The sequence below is a fragment of the Molossus molossus genome, unplaced genomic scaffold (assembly GCF_014108415.1).
Source record: "Molossus molossus isolate mMolMol1 unplaced genomic scaffold, mMolMol1.p scaffold_m16_p_6, whole genome shotgun sequence".
Taxonomy (NCBI): domain Eukaryota; kingdom Metazoa; phylum Chordata; class Mammalia; order Chiroptera; family Molossidae; genus Molossus; species Molossus molossus.
Genome location: NW_023425399.1, coordinates 102,685,512 through 102,709,363, shown reverse-complemented (window position 1 = coordinate 102,709,363; position 23,852 = coordinate 102,685,512). Strand labels below are relative to the sequence as shown.

The 23,852-nt window shown below is 48.6% G+C and overlaps 1 protein-coding gene across 1 annotated transcript; it reads right to left on the bottom strand.

Annotated features, from left to right (window-relative positions):
- Positions 1 to 283: 283 nt before the first annotated feature.
- On the bottom strand, positions 284 to 19,169 carry LOC118618974. The gene is made up of 9 exons (XM_036245590.1): positions 19,086 to 19,169; positions 17,277 to 17,486; positions 16,584 to 16,790; positions 13,513 to 13,743; positions 12,724 to 12,877; positions 5,589 to 5,698; positions 4,916 to 5,029; positions 3,203 to 3,349; positions 284 to 418 (listed from the first exon to the last, which is right to left on the bottom strand). Exons 1-9 carry the CDS (start codon positions 19,167 to 19,169, stop codon positions 284 to 286), a joined length of 1,392 nt encoding a protein of 463 aa, XP_036101483.1.
- Between the last annotated feature and the right edge of the window lie 4,683 nt (positions 19,170 to 23,852).

The window sequence follows — 23,852 nt, the reverse complement described above, 5'->3', positions numbered from 1 at the left end:
TGAAGATAAAAAAATAAAAGAGAGAGAGAGAGAGAGAGAAAATAAACAAATATATACACACATACTAGAACCCATACAGAAATATAATAGTTGAATGTAGCGGTGTCCTCTGCAGACCTGATCTACACAGAAATACATGAACTGCTGCCATCACCATCAGCTGAAGGAGCCCAGGGCAGCTGCGGCTGGCTTCCCCCCACTGAGGACCACCTCGATGCATCAGCCAAGCCCTTCTTTAAAAACAGTAACAGCAGATGAAAGAACAGGTAGGAACTCAGCAAATCTAAGGCAGGTTGATTGCCTGGTCCTCCTTGAATGTGGGGATCTTCTTAAACTCACTTTGTTTCTTGAAGAAAAGCTGGGCCAGGATGTGGTCTGCTGTGGCCTGGAGGTAATCGTCCATGTCGAGGGTTTGTAGCTGACAATGGAAATAGAAAGATGTATCAGCACCGAACTACTCAGTCCCTACAGGAACCTTGGGGCCACTGAGACCCTACAGAAGTGGGTACTTGGCGGTGTGAGCACAGCGCCCCCTGCTGAGCCGCTCTTCCCTTGCCCAGGGAGCTCACCTTTCCTACTCTGAGAAAGCCTGACTGGCTAGATGTGCTGGGGCACCCGGGCTCCCCAAGGGACCGCCACCCTGCTGAGAGAGGGCCTCTTCATGAGGAAACAGGGCCCTCTGTGGTCCTGTCGGAGCACCCCCGGCCCACAGGGTGGGGGCCAAGCTCTGCCAGGTGAGCGGTCCTGCTCCACAGCCAGGCCTCTGCCCGGTCAGTGATCTCTGCCTGCCTGGCCTTCTGTGCAGTCAGGTGGGTGTGACTGTCCCTGTGCACTCTCCTCACTGTCTTCTTCTCTGTCTCTCTGTCTCTGTCTCTCTCTCTCTGTCTCTCTCTCTCTTGGATACGAGCTCTCGCAGTCGACTTCCCTCAATGTCTACATGCACGTGTGTCTCTGCATCTCTCCCGTGTTCAGTCTATCTCTGTATGTGTGTGTGTATCCTTGTCTCTGAGTCTCTCCTTAGTCTATGTGCACATCTCTATGTCTGTCTGTGTAAAGGTCTGTCTGTGTGTGGACATGCATGCATCCGTGTGTCTCTCCTTCTGTGCTCTTTCTATGGGTGTCAGTCCTCCTCACGTGTGTATCTGTGTGTCCCATTCTCTTTGCATGTCTCTGTGTTGTTTCTCTTTCTTTCTCATCTGTGTCTCTCTGTAGATCTCTCTCCCTCTCTCTGTGTGTTTGTTTGTCTGAATGTCCTCATTTCTGTGCATGTGTCTAAGCGCTTCTTCTCTCTGGTCATCTCTGTGTGTGTGTGTGTGTGTGTGTGTGTGTGTGTGTGTGTGTGTCTGGGCACGCATGTCTCTCTCTGGGCATGCATTTCCACTCCCTCTCTCAGCCTCTCTCTCCTTCCTCCTTCCTTTCATCCGCTTTATGCAAAACATATGCCCATTGAAAACATTTCTCATTACCTCATTCTCATGGGGCAGTAGGGGACTGTCCCCCTCAAGGGGACATCGGAATAGCCAGGTGGGGTAAAGGTAAAAAAATTCTTCCTACCCAAAATACTGATTCATTTCTTTCTTCCTGTTGTGGATCACTCTCTTAAACTGTTTCTTTTAATTTAAAAAAAAACAAAAAACTTTTATTTCTATTCTCTTTTTTAAAAAATTATATTCCTTCATTGTTGGCTTGTATCTAATAGTTTTCAATTGTCATTTTTATCTTTTCGTATTTTAAGTTTTAATTTGTTGACATTAGTGTTTCATGTCACATTAACTCTGATTTACTTTATCTGCCTTATTTACTTAAGTCTAACTTTTTACCTTTGGAATACTTTCACACATAGAATTTATATTGTGCTCATTTTAAAAATTTTATTTACTTATTCTTAACTTTTTAAACTCTAATTTGCCGTTTATAAATTAAGGGTTATTTTTCCTCTTCATACTTTACCTGATTGATTTGCACTGTGGTTTGTTTGTAATAGCTGTGGAGAACGGGGACCACAGGGGCAGAGGGAGACCCACACCACAGTGCGGGCCCTTCTCCACCCCCAACTAAGTCTACAGCTGGCTTTCCATCTTGTTCTCACGTTCTCTCCACAAACCTCATCCCAGGTACCCCCAGGAAGGTCTGGGGACCCAGGGAAGCAGAGGCTGGAACAGTCAGTCATCTTGGGATGAGGTCTGCTGACGGTCCTGCCAAGTTCATGCTGCACTCTCCCCTGGAGAGCTTGCTGGGGCTCCTGGTAGGAAGAACCACGGCCAGGAGAACTGTCTGCCCATCCAGGACTTGCCCCGGAGCTCTGTGCCCGGTAGACTGCTATATTCTCACCGGTGTAAGTCTCAGAAGGGAACCTAGTCCTGAGGGTTTTTAAAAATCTAAATTCCACTGTTTATTCCCATTCCTCAAGCACACAATTCCATCTCATTAAAAAACCCTGTTTGAATTTTCAAAAACAAATAGCTATTTAACAGAATAAATAATTCCTCTTCCCTTATAAATTACATGTTATTCCTTAATGTATGACATGTTATTTTTATAATACAAATCATTATATATCAGATTTGTTTAAAATAAAGAATGATAGCAAGAAATACAATTTCTACACAGTAGCATTGTTCAATCACAATGTTACATGTGTACTCCCAAAGTTTCTTTTCATATACAAAAATCTCTTCTCCCCAGCCCCCCTCCTCTCTGCCAAGTAACTTGTGGAAGAATAAACGGGGATGCTCCGTTTAGCTTATCCCTTTCTGTTTGGGAGCTGGCAAAGCTTCAAAGAGCATGCTCTGTCTCTTTATGCCATAAGGCGTACGGGGTCTGCCTCAGCATGGAGAGGCCAGTTCTGGAGACGGATGTTAGAAACCCACCTGCCCACAGATACCAATCACATTCTCTAATATCTGCTTTATTAGCAATGAAAATTATATCATGGATCTCTATATATGACTCTTAGGTCTTTTTTTCTCAGTTGGTTCAGAACTTGGGGAATTAAGAGGGAATATAATACACTAGAGATCTTTATAAGCAAATGAAAGATTATTTGATTCTCCTCTTCACACACGGGTTCTGCCAGTTCATTTATTTATTCATTCATTCAACGCACATTGACTGAGGCCCCGTGGTCCAGATGCATGGCTTAGCAGAGCATGCGGCATATCACCGGCACTCAGTAATCTCTCTTAAATGAGCTTATTCTCACCTGGTCTCCAGTGCTGAAGGCAAGAATGAAAAGCAAATCCTCATCACATGTACTCTTAACATAATGCTGGGTTCCAATGGGGAAAAATATCACGTCTCCAACGTGAATATCAAACTCTGTGGCACCCTGAGTATTAATAATGCCCACCTAAGGAAGAAAAAAAATACCTTGAAGTGAAGCAGAAACAATCTATTATCCATGGAGGGTAAGTATTAACAGTGAAGAACAGATGAACAAAAGCACGTGAGCATAAAGGACTTCTTAGTAAGGGTAAACAGCAGAGGGTGGAGGCCGTCCTTCACACAGAATCTGTTTCTGCCCTGGCCCGTTTGGCTCAGCGGTTGGAGCATCGGCCCTCGGACCAGAGAGACCCGGGTTCAGTTCCCGCTAAGGGCACGTACCTCGGTTGCAGTTTGTCCCCAGCCCTGGTTGGTCGTGTGGGTGGCTGCCACTCGATGTGTCCCTTTCACATCGATGTTTCTCTCCCTCTGTCTCTCTCTTTCCCTCCCTCCCACTCTATCTAAACAAAAATGTCCATGGAGAAATAACCTCGGGTGAGGATTAAAAAAAAAAAAAAAGTATCTGTTTCCAAGACCAAGTTCCACAAAAATCAAAAGACACTCCATTTAGGAAAAACGTTCTTCAAAATGCCATTAGCGAGTTCAGTACTGCAGAACATCATGCAAAAGAGCCTCAATCACCATGTTCGAATTAAGGGTTATAATTACCCTTATGTAATTACCTAATTAGGCAAAGGATTTAAATTTGAGTGTTTTACTACTGCAACGCCCTCCCCTCTACTTGTTGGGGAAAACGCAGCCTTTTAGGAGAGCAGCATCCTAACTAACAGTCTTCCTGAAAAGGGTTAGAGGTTAAATGTGCACACAGATGCACACACACAGGCACATCAAAGATAACATCTATTCTTGAAATAAAATTTGTGAAAGATTACAATGCCCTTTTTCAGTTTATTAAAGCCTTCACCTCGAAAAACGTGAAATAAAACTTTTGCTATGGATGACAGAACAGGTGAAGTTCAGTCTGGGTTGAGTCTTTCTGCCAAGACTGAGACAGGTACAGGCTAGAAAAGCCTTTTTATCTGTGTACACTATTGTCGATTTCCACAGGGAGCCCTATGAAAGTCTAGAACTCAGTCTCTATGGTAACACACTACTCAGTTCGGCTTTTATGATGGTAACCAAATAACTGATCATCCAAACCAAGACTCTGAAGAGTCAAAGAGGATGCTGTTAATACGTTCACCAAGATGACAAGTATACGTCAGGAGAATGCTGCATAAATGGGGACCGGTGGCCACTCTCCTGGCATTGTCACACGGCGCCAGCCGTCCTGACTCACATTATTATAGTGAGAGGCAAACAGTGGCTTCACATTCTCCAAAGGGCAGCACATTAAACACTTGCATTACCTGAGCAGGCACAACTCTGAAAACAGAAGCAGGCGTTCCAGACCCTCCACCGCGGAGTGGTAACTCTCTATCACTTGGGAAATGTTCTCAGCCTCTTTCACACTGAGGCCCGGATGCTGTCTCACAGAGCCAGCCTGGTATCCTCTGGAAACTGTGCCCAGAAAGCCATTAGCATCGAGCCCTTTCAGGTGACCAACAGCTGAACCAAAATAAAGTCATACCTCCCCTGTGCTTCTTTCGACATTAACAAGGAACGTTCCAAAGACTGTTTGCAGAACAATTACCTTTGCACATCCGCTGAGGACATATCCCATTTCATTCGCATTGAAATGGAAATGTGGCTGGCGCAGTCCATTGTTGTAAATTCTGAGTGTACACAAAGTGAGGGCATTTTGGTGCTTAGAAAAAAGGGAAAAGGAAATCCAGTTGTTTAGCCAACATCTTACTCAGCAACTTAACAATTAATTTAACTATAACTCATATTTATAAAGATCCTACTAGGACGTGCAATTTTTATGTCCTCTACATTTATTATGTTACTTGCTACTTATAACAGTCTTAAAAGGTTGGTAGTATTATTCTCCCCACTTTACAGGTGATGAAATTAAAATCTAGGTTGGTTGAGTAATCTACATAGGGTCACACAGTGACAGATCTCAGATATGAATCAGCATTTGACAGCATTACTGTGCCATTGGTCATCATGCAATACAGCATTTAAAACAAAAGAAGAGATATTTCACAAGCATCCAGTCTTTTCACTAATGTAACCATCCACGCCAGAAAAATTAAGTTCCCAAATCCACACTGAGGCCTAAATTAATAGTTTACATTGATCAAGTCAACCAATGTTTGACTAGATCTTTTTTTTCTTTTTGTCCAAAAGAAGGCTGAATCCAATCTAAAATCTCATATTGCATCCATCTTAATAATCATCAAAACAGCTTGCTCAATTACCTGATTCAGGAATTTACTAAAAATTTTTTCATTGTTGCTTAGTCCACTTTCATTTTTCCAATACTGTGCCAGCTGTATTATTCCTCCTGGAAATCGATACTCTTTTGAACCTGAGTCAGATGAAGTTTAAAAAACAAAATATGGTAAAGTATTTCAAAATCGTACATGGCTCTTCTATAGTCACAAAAAAACTTATGTGGTGGGAACTGCTAACACCAGGTCCTATGTACCCCCAAAATATCGACCTGATAGGGTCAGATACTATCCTACCTTCCAAGCTCTCCTGAAATTTCTAACAAAGAGTGGCTTCTTTAAGATAGACTGTTCAACTCGGGGGAGCTGGCTAGGAAACTTGAGACTCATCCTAAATACCATCTTACCCTTCAGGTCAGCCAGCTAAGTCCTGTCAGCCCTTCCTCTTTAAATTTTCTTTGCTTCATAATAGTTCTTTCCCTCACAACTGTCATCGTGCAGGCCAGCATCACCCTCTATTTGCGGGACTGCAAGAGCCCCTGACTTATCGCCCTGCCTCTCATTGGCCCCTTCCAACACATTCTCCACAATTCAGCAGGATTGGTCATCACTTCAGAAAACAAACTAACACTAACTCAGAAAGCTATCTGCACCCCCATGCTCACCGCGGTATTATTCACAACAGCCAAGATATGGAAACAGCCTAAGTGTCCATCAACAGAGGAATGGACAAGGAAGATGTTGTACAGGTATACAATGGACCATTATTCAGCCATGAAAAAGAGTAAAATCTTGCCCGTTGTGACTGAATGGACCTTGAGGGCATTATGCTAAGTGAAAGAAGTCAGACACAAAAAGACAAATGCCACATGATCTCATTTAAATGTGAAATCTAAAAAAAAGCTCATAGATGTAAAGAACAAATTGGTGGCTGCCAGAAACGAGACAGGGGTCCTGAGGGTGGGAGAATGGGTGAAGGGAGTCAAAGGTACAAACTTTCAGTTATAAAATAATAAATCACAGGAATGTGATATACAACATGGCAACTATAGTTACTAATACTGTATTGCATACTTGAAATTCTCACCACAAGAAAAAGTTCTGTATGTATGGTGACAATATTAACTAACTTATTGTGATCAATTCACAATATATACAAATATTGAATCCTTATGTTGTACACCTGAAACTATATAATATATGTTAATTATATCCCAAATAAATAAAAAACAATTGTATCGCCCCGGCCAGTTTGGCTCAGCAGTTAGAGCATTGGCCTGCGAACCAGAGAGACCCGGATTCGGTTCCACTAAGGGCACCTACCTCGGTTGCAGTTTGTTCCCGGCCCTGGTTGGTCGTGTGGGTGGCAACCAGTCAATGTGTCTCTCTCACATAGATGTTTTGCTCTCGCTTATCCTCTGTTTCTCCCTCCCACTCTATCTGAGGACAGATGCAAAAATGTCCTTGGGTAAAGATAAAATAAAATAAAAATTGTATCACTCTTCTATTTAAAAAATCCCTAATTTCTCCTCTTTTCCATCAAGATAAATATAAACTCATTAGCATAAAACCTGCATAATCGGGCCCCCACCTCTCTCAAGCCTCCCCCACAGCCTCCTACCCCAGCCCCGCACAGTGTGAATGTCCTCACTCTCTGTGCTCCCCCGCCTCCCCACAGCCTCCTGCCCAGCCCCGCACAGTGTGAATGTCCTCACTCTCTGTGCTCCCAGGCCTCCCCACAACCTCCTGCCCCAGCCCGCACAGGGTGAATGTCCTCACTCTCTCTGTGCTCCCAGGCCTCCCCCACAGCCTCCTGCTCCAGCCCGCACAGGGTGAATGTCCTCACTCTCTCTGCTCCCAGGCCTCCCCACAGCCTCCTGCCCGAGCCCCGCACAGGGTGAATGTCCTCACTCTCTGTGCTCCCAGGCCTCCCCACAGACTCCTGCCCCAGCCCCGCACAGGGTGAATGTCCTCACTCTCTCTGTGCTCCCAGGCCTCCCCCACAGCCTCCTGCCCCAGCCCCGCACAGGGTGAATGTCCTCACTCTCTCTGTGCTCCCAGGCCTCCCCCACAGCCTCCTGCCCCAGCACCGCAGAGGGTGAATGTCGTCACTCTCTGTGCTCCCAGGCCTCCCCACAGCCTCCTGCCCCAGCCCCGCACAGGGTGAATGTCCTCACTCTCTCTGTGCTCCCAGGCCTCCCCACAGCCTCCTGCCCCAGCCCCGCACAGGGTGAATGTCCTCACTCTCTCTGTGCTCCCAGGCCTCCCCACAGCCTCCTGCCCCAGCCCCGCACAGGGTGAATGTCGTCACTCTCTGAGCTCCCAGGCCTCCCCACAGCCTCCTGCCCCAGCCCCGCACAGGGTGAATGTCATCACTCTCTCTGTGCCCCCAGGCCTCCCCACAGCCTCCTGCCCCAGCCCCGCACAGGGTGAATGTCCTCACTCTCTGTGCTCCCAGGCCTCCCCACAGCCTCCTGCCCCAGCCCCGCACAGGGTGAATGTCGTCACTCTCTGTGCTCCCAGGCCTCCCCACAGCCTCCTGCCCCAGCCCCGCACAGGGTGATGTCGTCACTCTGTGCCCCCAGGCCTCCCCACAGCCTCCTGCCCCAGCCCCGCACAGGGTGAATGTCCTCACTCTCTGTGCTCCCAGGCCTCCCCACAGCCTCCTGCCCCAGCCCCGCAGAGGGTGAATGTCCTCACTCTCTGTGCTCCCAGGCCTCCCCACAGCCTCCTGCCCCAGCCCCACACAGGGTGAATGTCCTCACTCTCTGTGCTCCCAGGCCTCCCCACAGCCTCCTGCCCCAGCCCCGCACAGGGTGAATGTCCTCACTCTCTGTGCTCCCAGGCCTCCCCACAGCCTCCTGCCCCAGCCCCGCACAGGGTGAATGTCGTCACTCTCTGTGCTCCCAGGCCTCCCCACAGCCTCCTGCCCCAGCCCCGCACAGGGTGAATGTCCTCACTCTCTCTGTGCTCCCAGGCCTCCCCCACAGCCTCCTGCCCCAGCCCCGCACAGGGTGAATGTCCTCACTCTCTGTGCTCCCAGGCCGCCCCCACAGCCTCCTGCCCCAGCCCCGCACAGGGTGAATGTCCTCACTCTCTCTGCTCCCAGGCCTCCCCACAGCCTCCTGCCCCAGCCCCGCACAGGGTGAATGTCCTCACTCTCTCTGCTCCCAGGCCTCCCCACAGCCTCCTGCCCCAGCCCCGCACAGGGTGAATGTCCTCACTCTCTGTGCTCCCAGGCATCCCCCACAGCCTCCTGCCCCAGCCCCGCACAGGGTGAATGTCCTCACTCTCTCTGTGCTCCCAGGCCTCCCCACAGCCTCCTGCCCCAGCCCCGCACAGGGTGAATGTCCTCACTCTCTGTGCTCCCAGGCCTCCCCACAGCCTCCTGCCCAGCCCCGCACAGTGTGAATGTCCTCACTCTCTGTGCTCCCAGGCCTCCCCACAACCTCCTGCCCCAGCCCGCACAGGGTGAATGTCCTCACTCTCTCTGTGCTCCCAGGCCTCCCCCACAGCCTCCTGCTCCAGCCCGCACAGGGTGAATGTCCTCACTCTCTCTGCTCCCAGGCCTCCCCACAGCCTCCTGCCCGAGCCCCGCACAGGGTGAATGTCCTCACTCTCTGTGCTCCCAGGCCTCCCCACAGACTCCTGCCCCAGCCCCGCACAGGGTGAATGTCCTCACTCTCTCTGTGCTCCCAGGCCTCCCCCACAGCCTCCTGCCCCAGCCCCGCACAGGGTGAATGTCCTCACTCTCTCTGTGCTCCCAGGCCTCCCCCACAGCCTCCTGCCCCAGCACCGCAGAGGGTGAATGTCGTCACTCTCTGTGCTCCCAGGCCTCCCCACAGCCTCCTGCCCCAGCCCCGCACAGGGTGAATGTCCTCACTCTCTCTGTGCTCCCAGGCCTCCCCACAGCCTCCTGCCCCAGCCCCGCACAGGGTGAATGTCCTCACTCTCTGTGCTCCCAGGCCTCCCCACAGCCTCCTGCCCCAGCCCTGCACAGGGTGAATGTCGTCACTCTCTGAGCTCCCAGGCCTCCCCACAGCCTCCTGCCCCAGCCCCGCACAGGGTGAATGTCATCACTCTCTCTGTGCCCCCAGGCCTCCCCACAGCCTCCTGCCCCAGCCCCGCACAGGGTGAATGTCCTCACTCTCTGTGCTCCCAGGCCTCCCCACAGCCTCCTGCCCCAGCCCCGCACAGGGTGAATGTCGTCACTCTCTGTGCTCCCAGGCCTCCCCACAGCCTCCTGCCCCAGCCCCGCACAGGGTGATGTCGTCACTCTGTGCCCCCAGGCCTCCCCACAGCCTCCTGCCCCAGCCCCGCACAGGGTGAATGTCCTCACTCTCTGTGCTCCCAGGCCTCCCCACAGCCTCCTGCCCCAGCCCCGCAGAGGGTGAATGTCCTCACTCTCTGTGCTCCCAGGCCTCCCCACAGCCTCCTGCCCCAGCCCCACACAGGGTGAATGTCCTCACTCTCTGTGCTCCCAGGCCTCCCCACAGCCTCCTGCCCCAGCCCCGCACAGGGTGAATGTCCTCACTCTCTGTGCTCCCAGGCCTCCCCACAGCCTCCTGCCCCAGCCCCGCACAGGGTGAATGTCCTCACTCTCTGTGCTCCCAGGCCTCCCCACAGCCTCCTGCCCCAGCCCCGCACAGGGTGAATGTCCTCACTCTCTCTGTGCTCCCAGGCCTCCCCCACAGCCTCCTGCCCCAGCCCCGCACAGGGTGAATGTCCTCACTCTCTGTGCTCCCAGGCCGCCCCCACAGCCTCCTGCCCCAGCCCCGCACAGGGTGAATGTCCTCACTCTCTCTGTGCTCCCAGGCCTCCCCCACAGCCTCCTGCCCCAGCCCCGCACAGGGTGAATGTCGTCACTCTCTCTGCTCCCAGGCCTCCCCACAGCCTCCTGCCCCAGCCCCGCACAGGGTGAATGTCCTCACTCTCTCTGCTCCCAGGCCTCCCCACAGCCTCCTGCCCCAGCCCTGCACAGGGTGAATGTCGTCACTCTCTGTGCTCCCAGGCCCCCCCACAGCCTCCTGCCCCAGCCCCGCACAGGGTGAATGTCCTCACTCTCTGTGCTCCCAGGCCCCCCACAGCCTCCTGCCCCAGCCCCGCACAGGGTGAATGTCCTCACTCTCTGTGCTCCCAGGCCCCCCCACAGCCTCCTGCCCCAGCCCCGCACAGGGTGAATGTCCTCACTCTCTGTGCTCCCAGGCCCCCCCACAGCGTCCTGCCCCAGCCCCGCACAGGGTGAATGTCCTCACTCTCTGTGCTCCCAGGCCTCCCCACAGCCTCCTGCCCCAGCCCCGCACAGGGTGAATGTCCTCACTCTCTGTGCTCCCAGGCCTCCCCACAGCCTCCTGCCCCAGCACCGCACAGGGTGAATGTCGTCACTCTCTGTACTCCCAGGCCTCCCCACAGCCTCCTGCCCCAGCCCCGCACAGGGTGAATGTCCTCACTCTCTGTGCTCCCAGGCCTCCCCACAGCCTCCTGCCCCAGCCCCGCACAGGGTGAATGTCCTCACTCTCTGTGCTCCCAGGCCTCCCCACAGCCTCCTGCCCCAGCCCCGCACAGGGTGAATGTCCTCACTCTCTGTGCTCCCAGGCCTCCCCACAGCCTCCTGCCCCAGCCCCGCACAGGGTGAATGTCACTCTCTCTGTGCTCCCAGGCCTCCCCAAGCCTCCTGCCCCAGCCCCGCACTGGGTGAATGTCCTCACTCTCTGTGCTCCCAGGCCTCCCCACAGCCTCCTGCCCCTGCCCCGCACAGGGTGAATGTCCTCACTCTCTCTGTGCTCCCAGGCCTCCCCCACAGCCTCCTGCCCCAGCCCCGCACAGGGTGAATGTCCTCACTCTCCGTGCTCCCAGGCCTCCCCCACAGCCTCCTGCCCCAGCCCCGCACAGGGTGAATGTCCTCACTCTCTCTGTGCTCCCAGGCCTCCCCACAGCCTCCTGCCCCTGCCCCGCACAGGGTGAATGTCCTCACTCTCTCTGTGCTCCCAGGCCTCTCCACAGCCTCCTGCCCCAGCCCCGCACAGGGAATGTCCTCACTCTCTGTGCTCCCAGGCCTCCCCACAGCCTCCTGCCCCAGACCCGCACAGGGTGAATGCCCTCACTCTGTCTGTGCTCCCAGGCCTCCCCCACAGCCTCCTGCCCCAGCTCCGCACACGGTGAATGTCGTCACTCTCTCTGCTCCCAGGCTCCCCACAGCCTCCTGCCCCAGCCCCGCACAGTGTGAATGTCCTCACTCTCTCTGTGCTCCCAGGCCTCCCCCACAGCCTCCTGCCCCAGCTCCGCACACGGTGAATGTCGTCACTCTCTCTGTGCTCCCAGGCCTCCCCACAGCCTCCTGCCCCAGCCCCGCACAGGGTGAATGTCGTCACTCTCTCTGCTCCCAGGCCTCTCCACAGCCTCCTGCCCCAGCCCCGCACAGGGTGAATGTCCTCATTCTCTGTGCTCCCAGGCCTCCCCACAGCCTCCTGCCCCAGCCCCGCACACGGTGAATGTCCTCACTCTCTGTGCTCTCAGGCCTCCCCACAGCCTCCTGCCCCAGCCCCGCACAGGGTGAATGTCCTCACTCTCTCCGTGCTCCCAGGCCTCCCCACAGCCTCCTGCCCCAGCCCCGCACTGGGTGAATGTCCTCACTCTCTGTGCTCCCAGGCCTCCCCACAGCCTCCTGCCCCAGCCCCGCACAGGGTGAATGTCGTCACTCTCTCTGTGCTCCCAGGCCTCCCCACAGCCTCCTGCCCCTGCCCCGCACAGGGTGAATGTCCTCACTCTCTCTGTGCTCCCAGGCCTCCCCACAGCCTTCTGCCCCCGCCCCGCACAGGGAATGTCCTCACTCTCTGTGCTCCCAGGCCTCCCCACAGCCTCCTGCCCCAGCCCCGCACACGGTGAATGTCGTCACTCTCTGTGCTCCCAGGCCTCCCCACAGCCTCCTGCCCCAGCCCAGCACACGGTGAATGTCGTCACTCTCTGTGCTCCCAGGCCCCCCCACATGCACTACTCCGTTGAGAAATGTGTTTGTTTTTTTCCAAACTTCTCTTGACTGTGACCCACAGTAGAAAACAAACAACAGAGAAACAAAAAACACGTTACATCTCAGTCCCATACACTATATTATCACATATATAAGTATCCAAATAAAAAGGTTTCACGAAATAACATCCGATACCTTTTAGGTCATAAAAGTACCTCCACACAAGGCTGTCTGGAGACTGTGCGTAACTCGCGTTCGTCTCCAGCTCCACCAGGTTGGGGGGAAGGTTGACGGCCTGATCCTCTTGTTGCTTGTGGAATGTCCTAATAAAATCGATTCCGCCTTCAGGCTGAAAAACGTAAGAAACCACATAAAATACCTGTGCACATTCTACAAATGTTAGCAATGAGGGTAGGTAGCTGAGGGAAGGGTAGCTTTAGCACCAGTGTGGTTTTCTGTGGCCCCGTCTAAAGAGCTGACCTCGATTAGCCCAAGACTTGGGATATTTATGAAAATCCTCCCAGTTTTCACCATATTTTAAATGTGTTGGTGTTTTATGATCAATAAAAACTCCTACAAAAATATACACTGGTTTCCTTGTTTACCAATACTCTCCCTGCTGAATCATTTCTTCTTCTCCCTATAACATTAGACCATGATCTGCTGCCGAATAGGTCTCCAAACCTTAGCAGATAAATTTCTAAAGTTCTCACGGAACCCCTTCCAACTGCCAGTCATGGTCACCCATCTGCAATGTCAGCCTCCGCATCTGACCCTCTGCACCCTGCATGATGAGCAACCCCTCCGACGATCATCTAAATATTTATAAACATAAATATCGCATCCTCCGTGGGAACACATGGTATGTCTTGAGTCCATTACCCAACCGTGGGGCTGTGGCTTGCTGCCCTAGAAACCGAGTTCTCGTGCTCTCTCTGTGCCTATGGAATGCGCGCCCAGGGGGAGTCCGTTCTCAGTGCCGACCTTAAGCGACCTGGAAGCGATGTCCTCGGGGGTAGAAAAAAAGACATCATCCACGTCTAGGGTCTGAAGTTCATCGTGTGTGGAAAAGAAGAGGAGGAAAAAGCAGTCTTCGTTCCCCATGTTCTTTACCCAGTGCAGTGTGTTTTTAGGAAAGAAGATCACTTGGCCAGCTGTCACGTTGTACGTGGTCACGACGTGACCATCGTCAACCACCCCGATCCATGCTGTCCCCTGAAACATAAACAGAGTAGCACGCGCAACCCCACTTTAGAGCAATTCTCAACCTTTCTCCATGACCTCCTTCCCAAGCTACCATCTTAAGACATTTTTTTTTCTCATCACCACTCCATAAAATGTTAACACTACAGAAATACTATATCTGTATATATATACTGTTTACACTATCCACATATCTATGCTTTAATACATTAAAAAGTCAGTATTTTCCCCCCCAGGAACCAGTGTTTGCCCCCTGGAGGGCAATAGCACAACCTGACTGAGAATACATGCTTTAAAGTTTATAAAGACTGCAGACACATATGTGCCCAGATGCGATTGCATAGACATGCACGTTTGTGGGTGTATGCATACAGATGTGTATGTATTTTCCAGGTAAGAAAAAGCCTGCACACAATTTTAATAATAATAATATTAACAATGATAGCACTAGTGCTTTTACTGTGTCCAGTCCAGGTAGTCTTCTTAGCACTTTATCTGACTTTTAACTCAAATATTCCCTGACATTAAGCCTGTGAAGCAAGTACTGTTATTACGGTCATTTTACAAATGCGTAAACTAAGTCCAGAGAGAATGTATCATTTTCCCAAGGTTACTCAGCTAGTCAATGGCAAAGCTGGGATTTGGACCTAAGCGGTCCAGCTCCAAAGTCGATACTTTTTTAAAAATTGTGGTAAGAACACCTAAAATGAGATCTACCCTCTTAACAAATGTTTATTTGTGCAATATAGTATTATTAATTATAGGCACAAGGTTGTATAACAGATCCCTAAGTTTTAATTATCTAGTCAAATTACCTAGTTAAAATTATTTCATTGAATTACCTAGGAACAGAGAGTAGACTGGTGGGTTGCCAGGGACTGGGGGGAAGCCAGTACTTTTAATCCACACCGCACCATACTTTGATTCTGCTCATACAGAACTGCATCCTTTCTCTCTCTCTAATCTGTTCCTTAGCATCACCCTGCGAGGCGGGTAGAGAAGGCACCACTGTTTCTCTTTACCAGAGACTCGTGGTCACACAGTGGAGCATCCACAAGGCTGGATGGAAAGGAAGTCTCTGTTCTGTCTACAAAGACACGTACAACTCGGATCCGGATGGGTCCTGAAGGTGCAGGGGAAAGGCGACCTCTAACGGGCTCTCTGCACGTCCACATGCAGCGAGCAGCCGAAATAGGCATCTGCTCCTAGTGGGGCATCAACTACTCCAGACACAGAGCAGAGGGGCGGTGAGACAGGCACAGTAGAGCCACTAGTTCCACTAGTCGCCGGCTGCTCTGCTCCCCTCAGGGACACTCATTCCAAAGCCTTCACGGAGACACTCAGAAGCAAAAGCGATCTCCACGGGTGAGTGCGCAGGGGAGGGACTTCCTTGACACCCTGTTGCTTGCCCTGTTGGGAGAGTGAGTGACCCTACAGTTTTCCTGGGCTGGAGAATATTCTGACCCACATTAAATTTTTATAGTTGAATTATTTTATATGTTTTCAATTAAGATATAACTGACATATACCATTATATTAGTTTCAGGTGTACAACATGAAGATTCAATATTTGTATATACTGTGAAATGATCACCACAATAAGCCTGGTTAACATCCATCACCGTGCAGTTACACATTTTTCTCCAGTGATGAGAACTTTTAAGATCTACTCTCTTAGTAACTTTCCAATAAACAGTACGGTACTGTTAACTGCGGTCACCACACTGTACGTGACATCCCCATGACTTACTTATTTTATAAGTGAAGCTGTACCTTTCGACCAGCTTCTAGCCCACATTTAGAAGCTGGGATTACAGACTCTCTCTGGACTTCAGAAGAGCCTGTCCAAGCTGAGCTGGATTCCAAGCCTGTTATTGCTGGAACACTCTCCAGACTAGTTTCTCGGGCTTGGACTTTGTTCTTTAGGGGGGCCCCTCCAGGAAAGCTCACTTCACTGTCTTTCCTTCTGCCTGCCACTCTGCCAATACTCAGCCAGACAGTCCTTTGATGATTATCCTCTTGTACATATTTTACACATGTGGAAAAGACAAGGAGTCAAAAAATGTAGACTTCGTTTCAGTCTAGCCAACAACTATACTTCCCCTTTACAGGTCACAATCTTTCTGCATCTCTATTCCTTCATGAGAAATAAAAAGGATTTGGTCTCAGGTGGAACGCTCATCTCTCTTCCTATTGTAAACTATAAAACTGAATTAATTGTCAGATATAGAAAAGGAGTTTTATTAACAACAACAGAAATATGTCACATAGAATTGGCTGATCTATTATCAAGACTACCAGGGTGAGACCAAATTCTGTCAATTCTATGAGGGTATTAGTCACTATTGCATCCCAGTATCTGAAATACAGAAATGTTTGAAATCAAGTAAGTACACTCTTCACCTCCAGCTCTCTCTATTTCACTTGACGTCTAGAAATTCTGAAAAGGTCTGAGCCACAGTTGGTGTGATCTTTGGGGCTCCAGGCGGAACATCTGCAAATTCGTTTGTTATCCCAGTCGCTGCTTTTTTCCTTAGAAAAAAGCTACCCTCTCTTTGATCATTAGATCAGAGCCACCAATTTTAGCTTTGGCTCAAAGAATGGAACTGTGATCTTATTTCCACAACAGTGTCTGAGAAATGATCTCATATTGAAGAAAGAAGTTCAAAGTGATGCCAAGAATAATGAAAACAAACAGGTTAATATTTCAAGGCCCTGCTAACTAATCTAACTGAATACTTAGCCAAAGCTGGATGCTGTCTGTCACTTCAGCAGGTTTTGCAACAACTGAAATAACAGCCTGAGGACACAGCAGCATAACTGTTGGAGTGCAGAATGGGGCGGTGTCCTACCTGTGCGAGATAGCCGTGCTCATTTGCATTAAAGTGCCAGTGAGGAGCACGGAGGCCATTGCTTTTTATTCTCAGGGTCCTCAGAGTCAGCTGCGATCTCTGGCTGTTCAAGCTGCTGCCAAAGGCCTCTTCTTCAACGCTGAGATAGTCTCTGACATTGTTCCTGTACCGGGCCCACTGGATCGCACCACCAGAGAACTCAAACACCTGAAAAGTCGTAAGCAAGCAATCATCAGCGCGGAGGCCATCACCGAGGACCACGAGGCCACCAGGGCCTACGGAGTGAGAGGGAGGTAAACAGAAGGGCAGTGGTGGTGAGGTGAAGGGTGACGTTCCAAAAGGGAAAAGGAGCCATAGGTCTGCAAGGCTCCAGGAATGACCGAAGTGGTACAGGTCATGTTCTCCGTCTAGTCCCTGTTAGACATAAGAACACTTATCTGGACAAGAGACTAGAGGGCTTTCCATTTGTCCGTTGCAGTTCCCCCTCCAGCCAGCCAGAGAACTACAACTACTAATGGCCTTTCTGCCTGGGACCAGTGTCAACCAAGCTTTCCCTCTTGCATCTCCCTCGCCCCCCTTCATCCAGCCCGCACCGGCTTCCTCCCCGTGGAGAGAACAAAGCTTAGTAAAAACGCAATGAAAACTTGGCTCTGAAATAGCCATGATGCTGTTCACAATATGTGTAATGCATACCTTGGATTTGGGTAAATGATTAAGAAACTGGAATTTGGGGTCAACCGCCTTTTGCAGTGTTGCGATCGTGGTTTGCGGCTTGGGTTCTGAATGGGGCTGAGAGTTGATATAAACCAAGGACAGGATCAGGGCTCCTACTGCTGTGGTAATGGTGCAGGCCAAGAGAGAGACCAGGAAAACACTCATCAACGACCACTGCCTCTTCTTGTCCTAGGAGAAATTATGAAAAATGAAGCCCTCATTCTCTATTCTTTTTTTTTTTTTTTTTGCTAATCCTCACCTGAGGATATTTTTCCACTTATCTTCAGAAGGAGTAGGAGAGAGGGAGAGGGGGAGAAAGAGAGAGAGAAACATCGATATGATAGAGATACATCGACTGGTTGCCTCCTGCACAACCCCAACCAGGGCCGGGGACCAACCACAACCAAAGTACGTGCCTTTGACCAGAATTGAACCTGCGACTCATTGGTCCATAGGCCGACACTATAACCGCTGAGCCAAACTGGCCAGGGCATTCTCTACTTTTGATGCATTAAAAATACTGCCTCCTTTTCAATTTGGTTTATTTTCTCTTTATTTAAAAAATGCATTTGTGGGCCCCTGGCAGGTTTGGCTCAGCAATTAGAACATCGGCCTGAGGACCAAAGAGTCATAGGTTCAATTCCCAGCCAAGGGCATGTACCTGGATTGCAGGTTTAATCCTCGGCCCTGGTCAGGGTTGTGCATGAGGCAACCAATCAATGTCTCTCTCACTGACGTTTCTCTCTCTCTTTTTCTCTCCCTTCCTCCCTTCCACTCTATCTAAAAATCAATGGAAAAATATCCCCAGGTGAGGATTAATTTTAAAAATGCATGTGTGATATAAATATATTCAGTAAAATAATACATGTGAAAATATGAGTATAAACAAATACACACACACACACACACACACACACACACACCCCTTGCTGACATTCAAATATACAAGAATAAAAATAAACATATGAGGAGCTGGGACACATGATGTTACTAGAAAATCAAGTAGCCAGTTAAATGTGTATATAAAATGCATTCCAATTCAGTCATTTAGCCCCATTTACCAATTTCCTCACCTGAAAATTAAATAGGTTACAAAGAGTATCCTCCAAGAACGTTCTCATCCCAGAATGCACACAGGCATTTACATGGACGGTCCACGCAGAGGAATAAGGAGCCCATCTGTAAAGAACTGGCCTGACAGACCTCCGTTCCTTTCTCTCCCTCCCTCCTCCATTTAAACAGTTTCATTAAGCTCCCCTCCTACCTGTATTACCTGCATGAGCTACTAACTCGTCTACCAAGTCTGAGCACAGCATTTCCAAGTATTTCCACGTGACTGTTTCCTAGTTTCACGCCACAGATATGTGTTGAAAACGACGGTATGGTCTCCTGTCCCACTGCCCTCTGTGTTCCTGGCCTTTGCGTCTGGACAGGCATATCTTGGATCACTAATACTTCTCGTACAGATGTTCTTAGTACTTTAACATTCTTAAACGGCACATGTGGTATAGCATAATCATTTATGAACATAGTTTAATGTTGCATAGGGGTGTTATTATATAGACAATAAATAACTTATTAACACTATAAGCAAAAATTCAGACAGAGTTGGGCCATTACAGAGGTGTGAGTTTGCGAGCAAGAAGGCAAATCAGGAAGCATTCAGAGCAGGAGATGCTGCCTGGGTGAGGAGGCCAGCTGAGGAAAGCTGTTCCGAGAGAGTCTTTCCTGAGCTCTGCCTGAAGGTTTCGAGAGGAACTAACCTCAAGATGTAAATCCCCAACTTACCGAGCTGGAGATGGTGTACCTCTTCCCTGTATAGGAAACTTTTGGTGCTGCATCTTCATGCATTTCAAATGCTGCGTTGTTCATTGGCAAAAAGAAGCAAGCAATTCACCAAAAACGAAAAAGGGAGAAATGTAGCTTTAGCAATTGGGGAGACCCCTAAGATTCCCTGAGAGAAGAATGATAAGTCTTGAGTAAGGGAGCACTTATATAGAGCTGAAAGTTAAGGAAATGAAATAAGGAAGTTGCCTCTTAAATTATCATCTTGGTTTAAAAAAAAAAAAAAACACCCTAGAAATAACTGCCTAATCAGAGACCAATAAAACACTTTCTATGGTCCCGAAATCTGCCCATTGATGACACATACAACGATAATAATAGTAACACTAACATGTATTTCCTTCTCTCACTGTGTGCCAGGCACTGTGCTAAGTGCCTTCCATCCATTATGTAATTTAATTCCTACAGTGATCCTAGCAGGTACCACCATTATTCCCATTTTGTAGATTAGGAACTGAGGCATTCGAGGTATTGGGAACTGCCCCCACATCCCACAGCTAGTTTTTGTGTCGGAGCAAAGCACCCTTGACCAAGAGTCCTCCCTGACATTGGCCCCCTGCTGAGTCTCCTGGTGGGTGCTTGGTCTGTGTAGCACCATCTTTTCTTACCCAAATCAGTCCTGCCTCTGAATGAGGTGACTGCACAAAGCAGCCATCCACCCTTCTTTCTGCTCTGTCTTCCTCCCCTTATCCCTTCCACACACAGGTGAATGCCTACCGCAACCCAGATGCACACCCCTCCTGCACAACGCAAAGGGGCCCTGGAGTAGCTTAAATCTATAGGAAAAACAGAACGCAAGAGATGTGCTGTGTGCCCTGGCCGGTTTGGCTTAGCGGTTAGAGCGTTGGCCTGCGGTCCCGAGAAACCCGGGTTCGGTTCCCGCTAAGGGCACATACCTCGGTTGCAGTTTGTCCCCGGCCCTGGCTGGGTTGTGAGGGTGGCAACTACTCGATGTGTCCCTTTCACGTCGATGTTTCTCTCTCTCTCCCTCCCACTCTATCTGAACAAAATATTAAAAAATATCCTTGGGTGAGGATCCAAAAAAAAGATGTGCTGTGTAAAGATGTGCTGTGTTATGACCGATGTGCAAGGTCTGGGTGGGGAAGAGTGGGTGTGTCTCAGGTGGGAAGGGAAGGCAGCCTCTGAAGTCATCCCTGTGAGCAGAGGCACCGAGAGCTAACGTTGCTTCGCTGGGTGATCATGCTCAGTCCGTTACACTCTATTCACATTTCTGGCTTCTCTACAAGCAGCCCGGGACCAGACCCCATGCCGTAAATATGCAGACTCTATCCGAGTCAAGCAGCTCAGGTGCCAACAAGGCTTCAGGTTACTGTGTGTCCACATGATAGGGGGTGAATTGGGTGGTTTTCCTACCATATTTCATCAAACACATGACACATTAGTTCATCATCTTAATTGAGTCTTTTCCCACAAGGACCTGGAATCTAAACATGCAACATTGATTTTGAGATAATAAAATACGTAAAATGACTCTACCTGTGGGGCCGGTCCGATGATTTTCTCACCTTGTTATTGGGGTAGCACCAAACACAGTTTTCCTGTTTAACTGTCCTCATGCAGTTATTAGCGGAGATGTGTTTACAATGAGTAGTCTCTAAGATTCAGTGAGGTACAGTTTACCGGAGGGTCTTATCATCAAATGGTACTATTTGAATTTTCAACTCAAGTTTTACACAATTTCATGTTTTTCTGTTCTTTTCTTGGAAGTGTGAAAACACGGTCATCTGTTAACAGCTTTATCTGGGAGCTACATTTAGCATTTATTTAAATGACAAGACGAGCTAACTATACTGAAACTCACTTTATCACTGAATCAAAGAATGCTGCAGCTGGGTCAGGTCCTTTTGATCTTTGCAGATAGGAAAACAGAGGGACAAACGGTCTGTTTTCCTCAGGTCACCTGCGGAGCCAAGACAGAAGTCCAGCTCCCCCACTTCCGGCCAGAGCTCTTCCTACAACTACTTGCTGCACGAGAACCTCATGCCTTTAATATACTACATGCAAATAGGTCTAAGTGAATTGAAGCAGGACAGCTGAAAGAAGGAACATTATCAAAAATCATTTTAGGCCCTGGCCGGTTTGGCTCGGCGGTTAGAGTATCGAACTGCAGTCCAGAGAGACCCAGGTTCAGTTCCCGCTAAGGGCATGTACCTCGGTTGCAGTTTGTCCCCTGTCCTGGTTGGGTTGTGTGGGTGGCAGCCACTCGATGTGTCCCTTTCATATTGATGTTTCTCTCTCTCTCTCTCTCTCCCCTCCCACTCTATCTGAACAAAAAATGGAAAAATGTCCTCAGGTGAGTATTTAAAAAAAAAATCATTTTAGGGCATGTGACTATAACTCTGTGGTGCAGCTCAGAGACCCCAAGTAGTGGATATGCCAGCCATTCACAAAACCCTCAGAAAGAGAGTCATTTCTTTTTTCTTTTTTTTTTCTTTTTTTTTTGATATTTTGTTCAGATAGACTGGGAGGGAGAGAGAGAGAAACATCAGCGTGAAAGGGACACATCGAGTGGCTGCCACCTGCACGACCAACCAGGGCCGGGGACAAACTGCAACCGAGGTACATGCCCTTAGCGGGAACCGAACCCGGGTCTCTCTGGACCGCAGACTGATGCTCTAACCGCTGAGCCAAACCGGCCAGGGCGAGAGAGGGAGTCATTTCTATTAGACCAGAAATGCTTGGCAGGCTGGGATGGAAACAGGCAGAATTATAAACTGAACCAGATTCTACAAATAGCAGCCAAATCAGCCAGCAGGTGCCTGGCTTACAGAAAGAGCAGAACACTGATGATCCCATTTAGCTTCTTTGTGACATGCCTAATCACACACCTAATAATCACTTTAATCAAGAACCATTCTATTTATAGGTTGTTGCCAAAGACAAGCATGGGTTAATGCCTCAACGCTGGCAAGAACAATGAACAAATACATGCCAAACACTTTAATTCAAAGTGTTTAAGCTATTGCGCCTCCAGTCATAAATACCTTAAAATATTTCCTGAGATTCCCTTGTGCTGTCAAATATAATACTTGCTCAATTCAAACTTAATTAGGAAATAGAAACATTTTTATTCCTTAGTGGCCAGGTTTATACCCAAAATATTTAACCACCTATTGGGCACAGGCACCGAGCTGTCAGAACAGAAGTAGTTAGCTGGTGTGACCAGACCGGTGGATACACACAAGTGCATAGTGGAGTGGTTAAAAGTGCCAACCTGGGAGCCAGACTGAGTTTGAGTCCTAACTCGGCCACTCATTAGCTGTGTGACCTGGGGCAAGTTATTTAACCACCCAGTGCCTCAAGGTTTCATCTATAGGACAGGGCTAATGATGTTGCCCCCATAAAGGTATGAGAGGGTTAAATTAGTTAATTTATGTAAAGCACTTAGCACCTTGCCTGTACATAGTAAATGCTCTATTAATGCTAGCCTTGCTCCTTATTGAAGTGAACTTATACTTTAATAATACTGATATTTTGATATGGTATCAGGATGCCTGAATTCATAAACCATCTATAATCCCTCCTAATTCAAAGTACTACATCTTCACCCATTACCTTGAACACTGTATAGATTTGCCCTTATTTTACAAATTAGAAAATTAGACTAAAAAGACCTGCATCTATAAAGCTAGTAGAATTGTAACTAAAACCCAGATTTCCTTTTTTCTTTTGTTTTGATTTTTAAATAATTTTCTTATTTTTATATGACATTACACATACAATATTATATTAGTTTCAAATGTACAATTCAGTGATTGGACAATATATAACTTATGAAGTGATCACCCTGATAAATCTAGTACCCACCATACTTAGTTATTACAATATCATTGGCTATATTCCCTATACTGTATTTTATAGCCCATGACTATTCTGTAAACTACCAATTTGTACTTCTTGAACCCTTCACCTTCTTCACCCATCCCTCCAACTCCCTTCCCATCTGGCAACCGTCGAAATATTCTCTGTATCTATGATTCTTAAAACCCAGGATTTCTTACTGCTGTTTCAGGGAGCTTCTTATCTGGACCATATCTAGGTACTACTAAGCTGTGGCAGTATATCCCTTATCTTTTAACTCCTCATCTTCTTCTAATCTACCCTGTCACCATTTAACATCATTTAAACCATGGTAACTTTCATCTCTAGACCAGGTGGCATGCTAAAATTACTGGTTAAATGGTTAAGCTGAAACAGAATATTTGGATTTTCTTAAAGTATCCCAAATATTTGATAATTACAAAGGGAAAAATAGTGATTTTATATAGTGGGGAATACTGGCAAACACCACCCTAATCAAGTAATCAAGGTTAACATCACCTGTAGTCCATAGTGACTTTATGTTCCCTCCAGTCTGATACTCCAAGAAGGGCAGCTCACCTCAGTCTATGGCAGCCTTCTCCGTAACGCATAACCTCAATCTCATCAAGAGAAAACATCAAACAAACCCAAACTGAGTGACATTTTACAAAATTACTGACCAGTAACCACTGACTCTTTAAAAGTGACAGCAAGGTCATAAAAGGCCAGGAAAGACAGGAACCATCACAGAAATGTGACAACTAAATGAATTGGTTCCTGAAACAGAAAAATGACGTTCCAGGAAACACCAGTGACATCTGAATAAGTTGAGGTTTTGTCATAAGCAGTTAGACAGACATGAGCAGAGCCAGGACAATGGGCCTGGCA